The 15499-nt window shown below is 39.6% G+C and overlaps 1 protein-coding gene across 1 annotated transcript in view; it reads left to right on the forward strand.

Annotated features, from left to right (window-relative positions):
* The window catches only part of PXYLP1 (2-phosphoxylose phosphatase 1), a 64886-nt gene that overhangs the window by 27318 nt on the left and 22069 nt on the right, over positions 1-15499 (forward strand). Inside the window, exon 2 of the mRNA XM_083506497.1 lies at positions 5552-5683. Coding sequence (XP_083362623.1) covers positions 5605-5683 — 79 coding nt within the window. The 5' untranslated portion in view covers positions 5552-5604. The remainder of the gene's footprint in view (positions 1-5551; positions 5684-15499) is intronic.

Raw genomic sequence — 15499 nt, forward strand, 5'->3', positions numbered from 1 at the left:
TAAAAAATCAATAACTAAAGACATAAGATTATTGGAAGATTAGTCGAAACATTAAAGATGTGCAGTCGGTCGATTTTTCTTGAGTTCATTAATCAACACTCTTCAGTGACTAGTTCAAAGATGCAAAGTGAATCAAAGTCTCAATAGGATATTAGTTTCTTAATCAGGAATATTGATTTAGAAAAAGATCTGCTAAATCACTTAATTAGTTAATCAGAAATTTCAGAGTGCATGAATTCACTTTGCAGATTGAATAGGAAGGAAAATCAGTGGCAGGTGGTAACTTTGTTAAAGGTTCAAGTTCTGGGTTAGCAGCATTCAGGAAAGGGATCAGCAGATAAGCAGAAGACATGAGAATAGTCAAACTTAGATTAGCCACCCAGTAGAACTTGGAAAGACTAACAATATTATTCATTTTGAGTACAAAGAACAGGAACAATGTTTTCTTGTGGGTGTCAAGCGCAGTGTCTGCTCAGTGTCACTCTTTCCATTGCTGAGGCACACACAGAAGTGTTCACCACAGCAGCGAACAGATCTTCGCAGGAAGGATTTGGAAATTCCTCCTTTTGTTCAGCCACCCAAGGGACTCTTCTTTCCCCCTGTCTGCTCCTGCTAGAGCTACAGGACAGACAGAACTTTTAGGTAGAATGGGAAAGGCAAACTGCCAAGCAGACGTGAGCTGAGCTCATGGCACATACTCATACTTTCACCTGTATTATTCTGTTTTATGTCTAAGCAAGGAGTTAAGGGCCAGTCACTCAATGTTTATTTTTCATAGCTGTTCATAATAGGTGAACAGAAGCCTAGAGGCCATTAAGAAACAGTCAAATTGTGCTTTAGTCAAAAATTTGCATGCTATTCACAGGAACTTACTGCTATTTACACCAGTGGAAAAAGGTAACTCGATAAAAGAAGTGTGATAACATCCCCCCGAAGATATAGTGCACGTCTTTCCTGATTTTTATGTGAAACTTAAAAAAGTGGAGATCAAGATCCTAGGTTCCCCCTCCCCCCCGCCCCACAAAACAGCTATATTTTAAATTTAACTTCTGGAGTTGCTGATAGTTTGAAAGGCCCAATAACTTTTGAAGAACTCACAAATAATGATTCCTTATGCTCTAACTAAATCACTGAGAGCCTCTAATGGGACACTTTTTGAGGTTCCTCACACCCCTGAGGTTTGGTTGGCAACGGAGACTCCCCCCCCCCAATGCTGCTGTAACCTTCTTGGCGCATATCTATGTGAGAAGGAGCAACTGCTGTCTCAGTAGATTGGTCTGTTGGAAAGCTGGAGGAAAGCTGTTCTTTTGCCTTTCCTGTAACTTTACTACATTGAGTTACCGTATTTTTCCATCTATTTTTGGGGACTCAGATTTAAGAAAATGGGGGGAGATGGCCCGTGTATAAAACACCCCCTCATTTTTTACATTATTTTTAGGGGGGGGGAAACCTAGTCTTATACATGGAAAAATATGGTATATTGTATATCTTGTTCAATGTTTGTATCATTTACTTTCTTCCTTACAGTGGTGAGTTTTGTCATTTACTGTTTCTCTCTCTCTCTCTTTCTCATATTGTGTCAGTTTGCATCGTTTTGATCTCTCACACCAGATAAGTACAGTAATTTCATGGAGGCAGACTTTGAAGAGTGCTATTGATTATTATGGAGACAAGCCATTTTAATCAATTCATTTAAGCTGTCACAGTGATTCAGTGTAATAATGTGTTTACTCTGGGCGAGACAGGAGGCTGCTGCTCTAAAGTAGCAGAACGATGGGCTGCTTCTGACTCCCCCATGAAAGTGACCAAATACTCTTTTGTATGGTGGCTGAAGCAAAAACTGCTAAACCTGCAGCTTGACCAAATTCTCTACACAAGTTTACGCTGCACAATCTAGAAGGGCACCATTGTGGAGTCCCTTGATGTGATTAAGTCAAATCACATGGTCATAGTGCATTGCTGAGAATAATTTTTTGGTAACCTCTACATACAGTGGTCTATTATATGAGATCCAGGTTGTAAACTCAAGACTGCTTCATGTTTTTATTATATGCGTCCATTAATTTAAACAGTCTGGTAGCTTGCTGTAGAAAGAACACTGCAGTGAGATACCAATGACTCACAAGTGATGGTGATGTGGTTTCTTTTGCTAGGCGGTTTCTGGCTGACAACAGTATTCGTAGAAATAAAGGGGAGTACCAGAAAGATTAGAACTCATAGTGGTAGTGTTCATTGTCTCTCAGGGGCTTCACATGCAACATTTCTCCTCCTGCTCCATAAAGGGAACCTGAAGCATCTAGGGTACTTCTTAAAGATCCCTGTGTGATGCTGTCACTTTGTAGAACAGTTCAGGTTGGGTAGATAAGTCTCCTCAGGTTTATTGATGGAAAAATGCAGCCCATGCTTAGTTCTGAGGCAATGGGTTGCTTTTATTTAAAAAAAAAAGAAATAGGAAAAGAGAGTGTGTGGCCCAGTTATTATTATTGTTTCTTAAATTTCTATACCGCCTTTCATCCGAAGATCACAGGGCGGTGTACAGTATAAAAACACCAAAATACGTAACATAGTAACAAACAAAACAGTACACCCCAGTTTAAAAGGCCATAGATTGTTTCATTAGCCAAGGCCTGGGAGAAGGAATTTTTTTTTGGTCTGGCACCTAAAAATATGTAACAGAGATGCTAGGCAAACCTCCCCGGGGAGAGCATTGCATAAGTGGGGAGCCTAGCTACAGCCTAGCTCCCCACTCTTCCCTTGTTGTCTAAATGTTTAACTGTAATTTCAGCTTTGTTGATATAGCCTCGTGCCATACATCTTAATATTTTAGCTGTATTTCCTTTCTAGCAGTTAGATACTTCTAAAAGGTAAAGGGACCCCTGACCATTAGGTCCAGTCGTGGCCGACTCTGGGGTTGTGGCGCTCATCTCGCTTTATTGGCCAAGGGAGCCGGCATACAGCTTCCGGGTCATGGGGCCAGCATGGCTAAGCCGCTTCTGGTGAACCAGAGCAGTGCATGGAAACGCCATTTACCTTCCCGCCAGAGCGGTATCTATTTATCTACTTGCACTTTGATATGCTTTTGAACTGCTAGGTTGGCAGGAGCAGGGACCAAGCAACGGGAGCTCACGCCGTTGCAGGGATTTGAACCGCCAACCTTCTGATCAGCAAGTCTTAGGCTCTGTGGCTTAACCCACAGCGCCACTTCTGGTGGCCTTCAAATATGATTAACAATAATAATAATAATTTATACCCTACCCTCCCCGGCCAAAACCGGGCTCAGAGCAGCTAACATTAAATGTATAACACATTAACATAAAATCAGGCAGTCAATTAAAATACATCCTAAAATCAGATCGGAATCAGAAAAAAATCCAATCAGATGGCAACCCGCAGATTAAGAGATGAGTATTATTATTTATTTCATTTGTGAATGTATTGCTGCATCTATAGTGGTCCTGTAATTTGATTGTGTTAGGTTTATTTGTTTTCCTGTATTCTTGTATGAGGTCCCCCCCCCCCCCCAGTAATAGATTATGATAGACTTGAAAGTGACAGTTTTAATATCCTGGCTGTGTGTCATTTTGTTTGGCAATGTAAATTGTTTTTATTGCAGTATTATTCATGAGTTATATCGTATTATTGTAGTACAAGTCCCTGATCCCAAGGAAAGCCAATATCAAGTAGCACCTGAAAACAAATTGCATTGGCAGCTTCTGTTGGGCACAGTTGTTCATTGGGAATGATCCCAAATCAATCATGGATGGCATAATTACTTTTATTTATTAGATGTCACGATTTTGTTTTAAAACACCGTTTTTGCCTTGCTCTCGTATTTGAAAGCCATTGGCAGTCCAGGCCTACATTGACAAGAGAGAGAGAAATTGATGGGGTGAGCTGCCAAAACCAAAACCCTCCTGGGCTAATACCCAACTGGACAGATGCAGGGCTGTCATCATTCTCTTTTCCCTCCTTTCGTTGATCGTATTTTCTTGAAGAGTTTTCCTTGAAGGGAAGGGAAAGAAAATAGGATTGCCCCTTCAGGAGCTAGTTCCACCTCCACCCCCCATTTCAGGGCTGTGCCCGGGAAATTGAAGGGTTTTGAATCCACTGGATCCAGAGCCACACATTACATGTCCTCAGAACATCTCCTTTTTGCCCTCAGCAGTGGTGAGAGGGTATCAGTCACTGCCCTTACATTTTCTGTGATGGCTGGGATGTAGGTTCTCAGGATGGACCACCTTCTCTGCTTGCAGACAGGGAGCTCCAAAACATTTCCTATGGATGACCTCACAGGGATCATAGGATTTAGCCTTTAAACAGTTACTTACATTACTTAAACCCACTTACTTCAATGTGTCCATTCTGAGTGTAACGACTCTGAATAGTTGAATACCGCCCCTAACTGCTTTGTACAAAGCAAGATTTGGAATTATTTGTATGACTTTTGAAATGCTCAGAATATCAGTCCTCAATCGCATTTTGAAGTAAGCTGAGTGGATTTTGCTGAATAGTTAATGTATTAAAACCTTTATTTCCCAGTAAGGGCCCCTGGCACTTGACAACAGGTGAAGAACAAGTTATTTTCAGGGAAAAATAAACTTAGAATGAAAAAAAGGTTTAAAGGAGGAGGCAACAGGATTTTTTGGTATGCTGGAAACCATTTATTGAATATTGCAAAGGGAACTCATTGCTTCCTCAAGCAAAGCAAAGCCTCTTTATTATTTGAAGGTAGGGATGACAAAGGTGATACCTTCCAGCTCAGGGGTCAGCAACCTTTTTCAGCCGTGGGCCAGTCCACCAGCCCTCAGACTATATTCTGGAGGGGAAGAAAGAACGAATTCCTATGCCCCACAAATAACCCAGAGAGGCATTTTAAATAAAAGCACACATTATGGTAAAAACACTAGGCAGGCCCCACAAATAACCCAGAGATGCATTTTAAATAAAAGGACACATTCTACTCATGTAAAAACATGCTGATTCCCAGACCATCCGTGGGCCAAATTGAGAAGGAGATTGGGCCGCATCCGGCCCATGGGCCTTAGGTTGCCTACCCCTGCTCCAGCTGTTCCTGGACGGCATCTCTCATAGGCCGTGCTGGCTGAGGCCATTGGGAGATGGAGCCCAACAACAACTGGAGGGGGCACCACATTATTGGCTACCTTTGTTCTAAAGTATCAATTTAATTTGTAAAGTATCAATTTAATTTGTAATCAATGGAAATTTGTAAAGATACAATTGCAATTTATTAGTTTATTTCAGTAATCAGTAATAAAGTGATAGTAATGAAGTGATTAATAATAGTATTAGGTAGTAAAGGATAGCAAGGTAGGCTCTGGTGAATATTGTTTTGACTTTTTCATATAATAAATGTGTATATTTTCTGTCTGATCTTTTTGTTTTATGGAAATAGTTATTTTACTAGTACTTACTAAAAAGAATTTTTAAAAAGAAAGAAATCATGTCCTTTTTTCTTAATCCTGGAGCTTCAGAGTTTCTCAAAAGGGTGAGGGTTATCTCTAATGCATTATTTTTGTATTTGTGTTGACAGGAAGTTTCTGACTATGGAGGTGAAATCATGAAGAAGTAGCAGAAAGAATAATAATGCTTTTCCGAAATCGTTTTTTGCTCTTGTTGGCCTTGGCAGCCTTGTTAGCCTTTCTGAGCCTTAGCCTACAATTCTGTAAGTATACCTTGGTTCACATTATGTGAGAAGTGTAAAGCCTCACAGCGTTCACCATGGCGTCTATTAAATTTGGCCTACTTTCTGTTTGCCCCCAACCTTTCTTTGTAAACCACGTATTTGAATGTAGCTCAAAGGAAGTTGATGCCAAGCTGTATCTGTGAATGGGAAATGAATGCCACCACTTTTTCAATTCTAGAAACATGAGTTCTACACAGATTCTAACCAAAGTCATGCTGATTGTGATGATTTCCTGGTTTGCATGCAACATCAAATCATTTTAACTTTATTTGCACTCAGTGGTGCATACTTCTATAAAGTCCCTGATGTGATCCTTCCCTGCTCCTGTATACCAGAGGAGAAATAAGTCGGTGGCTGTCTTTATGTATTATGCAAACCAGTGCTTGTGGATTGTTGATCTCCAACAAACCATAAGTGATTGCCAAGGTTTCTTGGGGAAACAAACCACAAACACTTATTTTCACAGAACACAAAGTTGCTCAGTTGGTTAGAGCATGGTGCTGATAGCGTCAAGGTTGCAGGCTTGATCCCTGTATGGGACAGCTGCATATTCCTGCATCGCAAGTGGTTGGACTAAATGATCCTTGGGATCCCTTCCAACTCTATTATTCTGTTATTCTTTCTGGCATGGCAGGGGCATGGAAAGGGCTCATCAGGAACTTTTGAGATGCATGCACCAGTATGCTGCTCATTTGTGTTAAGCCACAATTAGTTTTTCAGTGCATTTTAATGCTACCTGTGAATTGGACTGATTGAAGGAAAAGCCCTCCCCACCACCCTGTCTATATGCTTTCAGATAATTGCTTGACGATTTAAAAAATATTAAGAACTATGTTTTCTTTAAATAGAAATGCATTAATTGCGACTCTTTCTACAATTTGAGTAATTAAGTAATGCATAAAATGTCAGGGTGACTCTCAAACACAAAAGCTTGGTTACAGACTGGGGAAAAAAAGAGAACATATATATACTTATTTATATTGGAAGCTAGAAGTGGAATTTGCAGTAATATGATCACCGCAAACTCTCTTTCCAGGGTTGTCATGCTGTAAATACTTATATACTTTCAAACAGTTAGTTGCTTCTGTGCTGGCCTTGGCTGACTAGATACCTGCTTATGTGATTGTGGAAAAACTTATCTCAAGATGATTTTCCATTGATTAATTCAAACTGTGGTGACTGTTGCTAGTTTTTGAGGTCTCTGCTTTTTTAGACTTCTTTAAATAACCGTAGAAGGAAAGTATTATAACCTCTCTTCTTCGTAATATGTGAACCAGCCCTCATGTATTGAGACAGCATGCCTTTTTGTGATGGACTCTTACTGATTCTGATTTGGCATGTTTTGCTAAACAAATAGATGTTCCTACCGATTGGCTGTGATACATTTATATACAGTGGTACCTCGGGTTACATACGCTTCAGGTTACATATGCTTCAGGTTACATACTCTGCTAACCCAGAAATAGTGCTTCAGGTTAAGAACTTTGCTTCATGATGAGAACAGAAATCGGGCTCCGGTGGCGCGGCGGCAGCAGGAGGCCCCATTAGCTAAAGTGGTGCTTCAGGTTAAGAACAGTTTCAGGTTAAGAACGGACCTCCGGAACGAATTGAGTACTGTAACCTGAAGCGTATGTAACCCGAGGTACCACAGTATAGTGGAGATCTGCACTGGTTGCTGATTTGCTACCAAGCTAAATTCAAGGAATTATCATTATTACTATTATTTACAGTGGTTTCTTGGTTCTTGAACTTAATCCGTTCCGGGAGTCCGTTCAACTCCCGAAACCGTCCAAAAACCAAGACGCAGCTTCCGATTGGCTGCAGGAGCTTCCTGCACTCAAGCAGAAGCCACGCCAGATGTTTTCGGGAGCTGAGTCGTTTGGAAACCAAGATACCACTGTAAAGCCCGTTAACAACTTGGGACCAGTTTACCTACAAGATCACCTTACCCCCCCCCCCACTCCCTATGCTTTTTGACTGATTTGATGTTTGCATTGGTAGAATGTCTGTTGCTTTATGTTTAGCGTGTGCCTTGATACTGCCTTGATATGTTGAGTGCCTTCAGCACCACACCTCTGCTGATGGCTTGTTCTGAATTAATTATTCTCTTGTCTATTTGTATTCATATTCCATATTCTTCTTGGGAGTAGAGTTGCTGAAGATCTTGCTTCCTTTAAACTCCATTTTTGGGATCTCTTGGTAGAACTGTTCACTGGCTAAGAGTACATTATTGGTTTGATAAGCTTGTGTTTGTTTTCTCCTATACAAGTTCCATAGTATGGGAAAACAAGGAGTCTGTAGCAGATTATTAGGATGAGGTTCAGGGGAATTGACACAGGTAACTCAAATGATGTGTTGTTTTCTTGCTTCTTAGCAAGGGCTACAAATTACTATTCCACCCTAACAATTTGGGACCATGGTTGGGTTCTTGCAAAGATTTCCAGTAAGTAGACATGGGGAAGCAATTCAAAATGAATCATTCACAGACCGTACTCAAAGATGACCTCTGAGCTGCAGCTGTCTATGAATTCAGCTTATGAGATAGTCTGCAAGCAAATTGTATTGATTAACATTTTAGCTCAATATTTTCAGCTGAATGCATCTTGGTTGACCATTTATAATTGAAACGTATGTGCCTAGGAGTCATACTTACGATGCACATATTATGTCAGAACTGCTGTAAGGGAATGTGGAGGGGGGTGGGATGGGATTTATTCATTTATTTAAAACATATTTCTTTTTGGCAGTATGTATCATCAGACAATATATAAGGGTTTTGTTGATGGCTGAAGATCCTGTTGCTGTATTATTTCTGTGTGTACAGAAATACACATTTCCTCAGCAAATACTTCCTATAGGTTAGGCTGGCGTTTGCCAACCTCCAGATGTTATGGACTACAACTCCATAAGTCCGAAGCAGATCTGCTGCCTAGGACTCATGGGGGTTGTAGTTCAAAACATCTGGACCAGGTTGGAAGTAGGTGAAGGCCATGTTAAACACTACGCTTGTGCCTTCTAATGTTCTCCTGCCATGGTTTGACGTTCATTAAGATTAGGATGGGTACTCCATGCCTCAGCTATTATTTATGCATAAAACTATTTCTCATGCTGCTATGTCATAAAAATATGCCACAACAGCTTGCAGAAATAAAACAAACAAAGTTAAAAAGTTAAAAACAGGCATCGGTTAACCATTGTTAATGGTCTTAGTGGCACAGTCACATTTATGACTACAGATAGGTAGCCGTGTTGGTCTGCCATAGTCAAAATAAAAAAATTCCTTCCAGTAGCACCTTAAAGACCAACTAAGTTAGTTCTTGGTATGAGCTTTCGTGTGCATGCACACTTCTTCAGATACTTCTGAAGAAGTGTGCATGCACACGAAAGCTCATACCAAGAACTAACTTAGTTGGTCTTTAAGGTGCTACTGGAAGGATTTTTTTTACATTTATGACTGTTTGTTTGTTTTTGTTCTTCGTGGACGCCACAGCATGTTGGCTATCATTCTACCCTGAGGTTATTTTGTTCTTTCATGAACCTTTATCAAATCATTCCATGCTTTCCCTCCAGCCCTTTGGTAAAGCAATTAACCTATATTAATATAGCTGCTTTTATTTATTCATTTGGCTCCTTTGCTAATCTGCTTGATGCAAAGGAGGAAAACCTTTGTCGCGGTGTTACATATACAGTTTTTCTTTATTAATGTTTATAAACTTTACCCACTCCTTTATTTCTTCACAAATATCTCATGCTTCCTACTTTTCTTTTGCTTGTCTTTTTTTCAGTTTCTGTCCTCCTTCCATTATAATATAATAATAATAATAATTTATTATTTGTACCCAGCCCACCTGACTGGGTTGCCCCTGCCGCTGTGGGCAGCTTCCAGCATACCGTATTGGCCCAGATATAAGCCACACCCGCAAATAAGCCTCACCTTTAAAATTCAGCGGCTTGGGAGCCGCGGACAGGACAGGCGCCGTTGCCCCATGCTCCAGGGCTGCTCTGTGCGGGGAGTGGAAGCCGCACCGCTTTGCCGGCAGCGTAAGGTCATAAATATAAGCCGAACTTTAACTTTTCACAATTGGAATTTGGAAAAAAAATGTGGCTTATATTCAGGCCAATACGGTATATAAAAACATAGTAAAACATTCTGGTTTGCGTTAGCAAATGTTTTGCTGCAGACCAGAATTAGCAAGATGTCATCTTATGAAGCCATTTCAGTTATAAATGGTGACATGTGTACATTAAAAATATAGAAACATAGAAAATGGGTGTATTTAAAAGCTTTCATTAGCTAGAATGAATAGTTGATTTACTGTATGTATGTGGGGAGATGCAAACAGCACTTGAATTATTGTTTAGTTAAATGGCTTCAGGCTAATAATGTGGAAAGTAGCTAACAAGCCAATGGAATCTCCCTTAGTTTACAATATATTCTTTTGAAGACTCTGAGCTCCCAGGACAGATCCATTATCGTGTTGAAATAGTAGAAAGACAAGAATTTTGGTAGTCTAAATCGCTGCAAGAAATTTTTTTTATTTGGCAACAGTTTTTAATTGACTGTATTTCACCTGGTTTGAGAATAGGAAAGCTGTAACACCTCATTATGTCACTTAGTTGCTGTCTCCTAGAGAAAACAAGTCAACCCAATAAGTTCTGCCACAGTGTGATGTGGAGCTCATGTGCATTAGATCCCAGACCAAAGAAAGATGTAGTAGTGAATAGAACATCCTACTAAGTGGATAATGTGTGCACTGACCTATTTTGCATGAACACTACAAATCTGTACACATTTGAGTCTTGGTGGGAGTGGGTGATGATGGGGCGATGATATATTTGTGTAGTACGTATTAAGTATGTAAGCATTCACTATATAGGCAATGGGGAGGTTAGGTGAAAAGGAGATGTGGTTTTGAAGAATATAATGGGATCCCATTCAAGACTGATATGAGGTGATAACTGGTAATTCCATTGCAGTAACTACTTTTAAGTGCATTGCGTGATTATATGCTGTTTGAAAGAGGCTTGCTTAAAGCAAAGTCAGTTTCCTTTCATAAGTTACGTTAATACTGTGCCAGCCTAGCTAACTGTTGCTGGGTGGTGAAATCCCAATAAATAGAACTATCATATAAAGTTCACTGATTGGTTGCTATTACTGTATTTGTTAGACTTGGGCTGTCCAAAGTTTGTCAATAATTCACATTTCCACAGGTAGCATTTAATGCATGGATGAGCCTCCTTAAGTCTAATTTGGAATTCAGGTTTTGCTAGTTTAGTGATAATCTTCACATTTGTTTCTGCTGCACTTTTGGCAAATGCAGGGCATGTTCCTAGCAATCCTGCAAAAATGTAAAAATAAAAAAGCAGAATTACTTTTAAGTTACATTGTTTTACTTTATCTATTGGCTTCACATGTCAGTTGCTTTTCAGACTTCTACCAAAGTGTTATAATTATTGAGCTACAGTTATATTTTATGCATGATAATTAGGTGAGGTTGTCGATACTTTGCAGTAATTTCAAGGAGGAGAAGTGAGTAGGTGTATGACTACTGTCTGAATTACTTTCTGTAAGAGAATGCAAAGAGAAAAAAAAGGATAAACTTTTCACATATTTAATTTTTCCTCCTGTCGTGTGGAATAATCTCTGCAAAAACTAATGGGAGCATGCTTTTAAACTTAATGCTAGTTTAGTGATGCTTGCACAGCAGTCTGGATGTCTACTGTACATACAGTCTGAACAGATGTGCGTCTCTCTGATGGGTACCATCCTCAAGTATATAGGGGCCTCCCCAATGATTGACTGAATGGGAATATGGGAAATGGGAATATGGCTAGTTTAAGCCTGGGCAGTTTCACTGCCATCACCACATTTCCTTGTCAGAACCAGCGGCACATTTTAAATTCTTAAGAATTCTTACTTGGTAAGCAGGTTTGAAAGGGAAGGAGAGCAGTTTCAGAGAGCAATCCCACTGAACAACAGCTCTGTTGAAGACAGCACAAAATGGGTTATCTAAGCACTCAATGGGTTTTCTTTTTTTTTTTTTATAAAATTTTTATTGGTTTTACAAAATTTTAAAAAGACAAACAAACACTAAAAGAGACAAACAAACACACATAGTTTCAAACATATTTTCATGTAAACCTCTTTTCTTGGACCTCCCCATACCCCCCCTCTCTGCATCCCAATGTCCATACTTCAACTAGCAACTCCCAATTGTTGCTTTCAAATCTCTGTCATCTTAGTCCTTTTTTTTTATATTCTAACCTTATATCCCTGTACCCCTTTGTTTCTGAAAACCACAACATTTTTAACATTCATTAAGTTTATAGTGGTCCTTAAGGTAACTTTTAAATTTTCTCCAGTCTTCTTCCACCGTCTCTTTTCGTTGATCACGGATTCTGCCTGTCATCTCGGCCAATGTCATATAGTCCATCACTTTCATCTGCCATTCTTCCAGAGTGGGTAAATCTTGTGTCTTCCAGTACTTTGCGATAAGTATTCTTGCTGCTGTTGTAGCATACATAAAGAAAGTTCTATCCTTCTTTGTCACCAATTGGCCGACAATGCCCAAAAGGAAGGCCTCTGGCTTTTTAGGAAAGGTACATTTAAGTACCTTTTTCATTTCATTATAGATCATTTCCCAGAAGGCCTTAATCTTCGGGCATGTCCACCAAAGGTGATAAAAGGTACCTTCAGTCTCTTTACACTTCCAACATTTATTATCAGGCAAATGATAGATTTTTGCCAGCTTGACTGGGGTCATGTACCACCTGTATACCATTTTCATAATGTTTTCCTTTAAGGCATTGCATGCCGTAAATTTAATACCGGTGTTCCATAACCACTCCCAGTCAGCTGACATAATGTTATGTCCAACATCCTGAGCCCACTTAATCATAGCCGATTTAACTGTTTCTTCCTGTGTGTTCCATTTCAACAGCAAGTTGTACATTCTAGATAAGTTCTTAGTATTGGGTTCTAACAGTTCGGTTTCTAATTTTGATTTTTCCACCTGGAAGCCAATTTTCCTGTCCTGTTTAAAAAATTCCATTATTTGGCGATATTGGAACCAATTTTCTACTTTATGCTTCAATTTCTCCTGACTTTGTAGTTTGAACTTATCTCCATCCTGTTCTAAGATTTCCCAATACTTCGGCCATCCGACCTCCATATTGAGTTTCTTCACTGCTTTAGCCTCCACTGGTGACACCCATCTAGGGGTTTTATTTTCCAATAGATCTTTGTATCTTATCCAAACATTAATCAATGCTTTCCTGACAATGTGGTTTTTAAAGGCACTATTGACTTTGTCATACCAAAGATATGCATGCCAACCAAAGGCATTATTGAAACCTTCCAGATCCAAAATGTCCGTGTTCTCGAGGAGCATCCATTCTTTCAGCCAGCAAAAAGCTGCAGCCTCATAGTACAATTTTAGGTCCGGCAGGGCAAAACCCCCTCTTTCTTTAGCATCTGTCAATATCTTAAATTTAATTCGGGGCTTTTTGCCCTGCCAGACAAATTTCGAAATGTCTTTGTGCCACCTCTTAAAACATTCCATCTTGTCGAGAATCTGCAAGGTCTGAAACAAAAATAACATTCTAGGCAATACATTCTTTTTAATTACTGCAATTCGGCCTAACATTGACAATTTCAAATTTGACCATATTTCTAGATCTTTTTTAATTTCTGACCAACATTTTTCATAGTTATCCTTATACAAATTCACAAGAGCCAAACACTAGTACGAAAAGGGTTTTAGAAATAATACAACAGTTTGGCCAGGTAGCTGGATTTAAGTTGAACAAGCAAAAAACTAAAGTTTTAGGGAAAAACTTAACAGATATGGAAAAGGAGAAATTTCAAGAGGAAACAGGTTTGACTGTGGTAAAGAAGGTGAAATACCTAGGGGTTTACTTAACATCTAACAATGGGTTTTCTTTATAGACTCAAAGAGAATGACTTACAGTAGAAAAACAGAAGGTAACCTTATGGAGCAGTTTCACAAAAAAGCAAATACTTAAGTATTTCTACTTCCCTAATTGCTGTGGAAAGAGCAAAACAGCCATAGAGTACAGAACTTATACCAGATCAGTTGTCTCATCACTGAATCCTTCTTCTCCTGAGATCTAATGGCCTGAGAGCCAGCCACCAAGGAGTTAATGGCCAGTGATGGTTGTGCTATGTTTGCCTGCCACTCCTGGAATCTGTTAAGAAGGAAGGAGCTTCCCTCTTAGACAGACTAGGCAGCTCCTATGGCCAGTCTCCCAAGTTGGTAAATTCACTTCATCGCAGTGTCCATTTGTATTGTCTCATTACCTTGAATTCAATGTGTGATAAAAGACCACTCAACTAAAAGGTAAATCTGTTTAGGAAGTTGTAAAATCCATGCACCCTTGCATTCCAGGTGGCATTGTAGGTTCCCAAACATAGTTGGAAGCCTCCATTGGGAACAATGGAAATTTAAAGATGGGGTCTCAGCTGGTATGTGTGGGAAAGAAAGCAATGGGAAATGCTGGGAAATATTGGCAGAGATATGACATATGTCTGGTCTTTCTGAGATTTTAAATAACTCATGGGAAGAGTTTGTTATTTAACCAATGCATTTTCTTCTGTACTTGTGTTTGAATTTCCATTGCTGGGTAAGCAAAAGTGATCTGCTGCAATTTCAGTGTAGTCATACTTTGAAATTCGCCTTAGCTGGACTAATATTGGGGATAACCAACAAGTGAGGCTGTTGAATTGTTTTGCATTACTGCCGTTTGTGTTGGAGCTTTCCAGACACCCCAGTTCCCAGTAAATTGATCTTGTTTGGAGTTGTATGGCATGACAGTACGACCATTCACCCCTAAGGATCATTTTTCTGCGTTTTCTTTTCTTTCTAAAAATGTAACTAAAAATCTGTTTTCTCTTACTGTATTTTAGATACACAGGAAATAATTTCAGAAGTCATAATTTATGGATGTTTACTGCGGTGTGTTTGTCTGTCTTGTGTTCTCCAAATGTGTAATGAGTTTCTTAGCAAAGTATTGCACATTGAAAAGCAATCATACTGTTCTGTCTTATCACTGTGTAATCTGCCTCATCGGTACATGTGGATATTGCTAATGTCTTTCAGAAGGAGGATTAAAATGATGGAATCTTGCTATGGCTGGTGATAAATTTTATTTTTAGACCCCTGGGCAAATTTTTATAGAGGTAATTAAAAGAAAATGGTTGGAAAGTGGCTCAGTACTTCCTGTGTTGTGCCTTGAGCATAAGACATGTTCGCGGGATGGAGATTGCTGTTTATATCCATGAACACATATTAGCATGTGAGATAAGAATATGAATTCTCTTTCAGTTTCAGGCGGGTGAGATGCATTGTAAAATGCTGGTGTATGTTCAGTTATAACGGGCTAAAAATTATCAATATCGTCTGGTCTCTCTTTTCTTAACCTGTAGGAGGCATGTGAAAATGCATAGGGTATGTTAAGATGTAAGTAACAGTTATCATGTTTTTTTAAAAACCATAAATATTAGGTGCGGGAGGTAGGTGTGGGAGGTAGTTTGTATTGGGACCACAGTACACAAGGAAGGTTCATTCCAATCTATGGTTGAAATGAAAATCAGGAACATTTTCCTGCTGTGCACCTTGGGGGGGGGGGGGACTCCCGTTGACACCAATGAATTGTGGTGCAGGAGCTGTTTCTATGAGGCTGGCTATTCCACAAGGAACCCTGTAGTGCAGCCAAGTCCATCAGGCTTGAAGTCAGTGCCTCTGGTAGTGCCTGCAAGCCTCTGTTGCCAGGGAA

Source organism: Podarcis liolepis, assembly GCF_965112155.1.
Source record: "Podarcis liolepis genome assembly, chromosome: 5".
Taxonomy (NCBI): Eukaryota; Metazoa; Chordata; class Lepidosauria; order Squamata; family Lacertidae; genus Podarcis; species Podarcis liolepis.